We start from the raw sequence: 4347 nt of genomic DNA on the forward strand, positions 1-4347 counted from the left end.
AACAACCCTCTTCGTTTCTTGGAGAAACTTCTGAGAAGGCCAAATTTACGTTGGAATTCAACAAATTTTTTCCAGTTCAAACTATGTACTAGATGTTTTCAAATATAGGATCACATCAATTTTCAAAAGGACACTGTAAATCTCAGCAGTGAGGGCTCGCCTTTTCTTACTCAATAGCACCTGTCTGCATTGCCATTTGCAGTAACCTGTATCATCTCAGCCGGCTGAGAATTTTCTCCTACCTTTTGGGACATGGTCAAAATCATAGCTACCCACCACCTGACTGACCATGTCTGAACACCTGAACAGGTGCCATTAAGCACGCTGAAAAAAACAGCATTCTCCCTGGGACAAATATGGAAAAGAGTCCGTGGAAAGATGGTGAATATTTTTCCTCTTTATTCAAAGCTAGCATGTCCCCTAAGGAACCATTTTCCACCTCCAAAAAGGACTCTAAGATGGGTTTTTAGGAATTCAGCCACAGCACTTGTTTGTTCAGTGATTGCCTCAGTCCTTCCTCGTCTGCCACGTAGGAGGGAGGTTTTGGTCTTTACCACTTAGTTAAGCTCACATCAGTGTATGGATTCGGTGGCCAGTCTCAAATATGACACTTCATTAAAATGCTACTGCAAACATCAGAGATGTTTCAAAAATGCCCTCTCTAGCCTCAGGGTTATAAACCAAGGCCCTGTAGATTCCATGCTAAATCAGCCAACCTACCAGTTGATTAGGCAAAACAAACTTTGAGTGTGGTGGAAGAGCCCAGGTGGGTGAGGAGGTGTCTGAACTTCACTGCTGGAAGCGAACAATTATGCGGAAGGGGCTGTTGCTATCAGAGGGGTCCACAGTTAGGGAGGGGACCTGCAGGGAGTTGCAATGCTCTAAGTCGGGGGAGAGCAGGGCATATGGGCTCTCTGTTCCACCAGGAGCAGAGTGCAGCCTCCAGAGGAGGATGCAGAGAGGAGCTGGCCAGCAGGTCAGGTTCCAGTTTGGAGAGGAGGGCACACTGGGGAAGACCCAGGGGAGAGGAGCTGTAACGCAGGAAAGTGCTGGGACTGGACACATGGGCTGGGACCAGGCCAGAGTCAGCTCTCAAGGAACCCTGGGGCGAGGGGCAGGAGGATCCTAGGTAAATAAAACCCACAGACACTCCCCAAATTGTATTTTATTCTCCTTTTCACCTTCCTTCTTTAGGCCTGCTTTTTGTACTCTGGCCACAGGGTCCTTCTTACCGCCTGAGAGTATCGTGGAATAGTGAGAAGGGAAATGAATTAATAGACACAAAGTCAGCCTCTGGCTGGGAGGAGTGGAACAGTGTGGGCTCTAGAGGAATTCAGACCAGGGCTCTCCTCCCAGTTCTGTCACTTTACCAGCCATGTGAACTTAAGAATATCACAAGTTCTTTATCTGCTGTGTGGGTTTGACAAGCCCTGTCTTCTAGGACCGTTGGAATGTATGTAATGTATGTAAAGCACCTGGCACAGTGACTGGTACATACTGGGTCTTTCATGAATGGTAGTTATTACTATGCTTATTTTCACACCCGAAGAAACTACCCCTATCTCTGGGATTTTTTGTTTTATCCAGGAGACGTCAGAGACTATGCAGTGATCTAGGACAAAGAAAACTATATTAGCCAAACTACTGCTTAGCAAATAACACTAAGTAAATTTTCCCCATTAGAGAATATGTTATTTAATTTGGAGGTAGGGATTTCACCAGAATTCAACTCAAAGCTTGTAGAATTTGTGACAAGGACCAATAATTTCCCTCCCTCCTAATTACCCTCCCAACAAAAACACCTCTATTTTCATTTTTTTCACCACCACCAAAATCTAGCCCCACTTTGGAGTTTTGCCAAATTACACTCAACATAACCTAAATAATAGAGCAGGCTCTGGCTCCCTCAGCCCAGGGCAAAGAGTACCCACAGAGGGGCTTCTTGGCATCCCACCTCAAGGGAGTATCACCTTTATTTCTCAGAAACTTTCTGGAGACAATATACATAAACACCTAGTTTGTGCACTGTGTTCATCTGCACTGAGACAAGAGCACAGGACACCTTCCATTCAACCCCCAGGGGGAGATTCTCTCTGGTTTACCCACAATCTCAAAGTAAGTGTTTCTCATTGCAGGCTTAGTCTCCTAACTCTGATGCCCACCATCTGAGGGTCTGGCCCCTGCCCATGATGATCACAGCCTCATCCAGCCCACCATGCAGCTAACTTAGAATTACCTCCCACTGAGGGATTTGCACAGTCCCAACCCCAAAGTGTCCTGGCTCAGAGAATGTATATTTCCCTGCGCTCATCTGGACCACCCACTACCATCCTCACTGCTTTTTCTTTTTCACTTGTCTTACATGTTAGAGCTCATCACACCATCTTCCTTATATAATAACCGCTCTTAGACTCTAAAAATCTCCAGGCAGGTGTAGGGTCTTCTTTATCCTAGCATCATCACTACTAGCAGAGAACCTTCCAAAGAGCAGATGTTCAATTCATGATGGGGAAAAATGAAGCAATGAGCAACAAATGTAATTTACTGCTATTTAATTTTATCTGCATTCTTGAATAACAACACCCGGGCTTATATTTTTGAATTTTACACGGAGAAAGACAAAAGTGAATAAGGTCAACCAAGATTTGACTACATTTTACTTTGTTTTCGTCTATTTTAAAACCACAGCTATGTTTTTGCGGGTTCTTTCACATTTCCAAGAAAATTCTCATTTCAAAGCCATATTATCTTGTTCTGGAACCCAAAAAAGATGCAAGGATTTTCAAGTTGTATTACACAATAGCAAAACTCTTATGCTTAAATTTGATAAACAGCAATAAACGTGATTCATGTCATTTATAAAGTTGGATTCTGAATCTAAATAAGCATTCTACTAAACGGAACATTTGAAAGATACCAATGTATAACAGGAACACAAAGAAGATATATATTGTGATTTTTCCAGCCCCACCTTAACTTCTCACTACTTAAAATATTGTAAGCCCTTGTCAAACACAAGTGAAGAATCTGCCTCAGACCTCACTGGGGTGGGAGGAACTGCTGGCCATGGCCCTGGGACTGGCCCTGGGACTGGCCCTGGGACGTGCCCTGGGACTGGCCCTGGGACGTGCCCTGGGACGTGCCCTGCGACGTGCCCTGGGACGTGCACTGCCCGTGGCAGGAGTGGCAGCCCCGGCTGAAGCTCTGGCTGGAGCTCTCTCTTCCTCCTCTCTCAAAGCCTCTTCATAATGGAATGGGAAGGCACTGGGGGTGGTTCCATTGATTTTGGCCAAAAACTCGAGAACTTTCATCTTGCTGGTTTCAGCATGGGCTCTTGGACCCCACAGAAATTCAAAGCGTGGAGGATCACTGTCGGGTATCTGACGATACTCCAGGTACTTCTGCTGCACCAAATCTTTGGTGATGAGCTTCCTGGGCTCTCCAAAGATTAAATGCTCCCTCCCATCATAGATGCCCAAAATATTCAAGAATCCCCAGATCTCCTCTTCGGAGGCGCAGTTGCCATTCAAGAAGATCACACCCAGGAGAGGCATCAGAAGCCCACTCTTAGGATATTCCCAGTCGTCACTCATACTTCCATCATCACAGATGTCTAGCTTGCTGACAAGGGTATAGGATTGGCCATTGGGCTTGACTTCCTTCAAGTCAAGGCCAAAGACCAGCTCTATGCGCTCAGAGGCTCTCCTGAGAATCTCAGGGAAGTCCTCCTTGTACCTTTTGTGGACAAGCTTCAGCATGTCTACCTTCTTAATGGGCTCTTTCATCTTATACTTCTCCAGCAGGAATTCCATCAACATGCTTGCCTTCCTGGTTAGAAGATCTTTGCGAGAGCTCTCAGTGGAGGTTGAGGCCTGGGAGAAATTTTTACTTTTCTTAACTCGACTCCTGGCACCTGCACGAGATCTTGGGCATGAAACACCTGCAGCAGGAGAGCTAGGGGCTGGGACTCCCTGAGAAGTGCCAGCAGCAGCGGAGCTCGAGGGAGTACCCCCAGGAACAGGAGAGGAGGGGGACTCTTCAACCTCTGCTGCAGTGGCCTGAGCACTCCCAGGACCCTGGGTCTTACTCCGAGCCTGGCGGCGTTTCTCACGGGCACGGCGCTTACTCTTCTGACCTCGAGGCATGATTGTGGTCAGAGACAGGAGGCAGGATAGTAGGTGATGCAGGAACCTGGAGGAGAGAAGATGAGAGGGTGGGAGCACCTTCATCAGGGAGATTCCACTTTGGCTTTTAAGAAGCCACCTCTGGGGGCTGGCCCCGTGGCCGAGTGGTTAAGTTCGCGCGCTCCGCTGCAGGCGGCCCAGGGTTTCGTTGGTTCAAATCCTG

General features: G+C 47.0%; 1 protein-coding gene across 1 annotated transcript; it reads right to left on the minus strand.

Moving 5' to 3' along the window:
- Positions 1-3032: 3032 nt before the first annotated feature.
- Positions 3033-4145, minus strand: LOC124245513 (melanoma-associated antigen B1-like). The gene has a single exon (XM_046672891.1). The coding sequence runs from the start codon at positions 4143-4145 to the stop codon at positions 3033-3035; it is 1113 nt and encodes a 370-aa protein (XP_046528847.1).
- Between the last annotated feature and the right edge of the window lie 202 nt (positions 4146-4347).

Source organism: Equus quagga, chromosome 10 (assembly GCF_021613505.1).
Source record: "Equus quagga isolate Etosha38 chromosome 10, UCLA_HA_Equagga_1.0, whole genome shotgun sequence".
Lineage (NCBI taxonomy): Eukaryota > Metazoa > Chordata > Mammalia > Perissodactyla > Equidae > Equus > Equus quagga.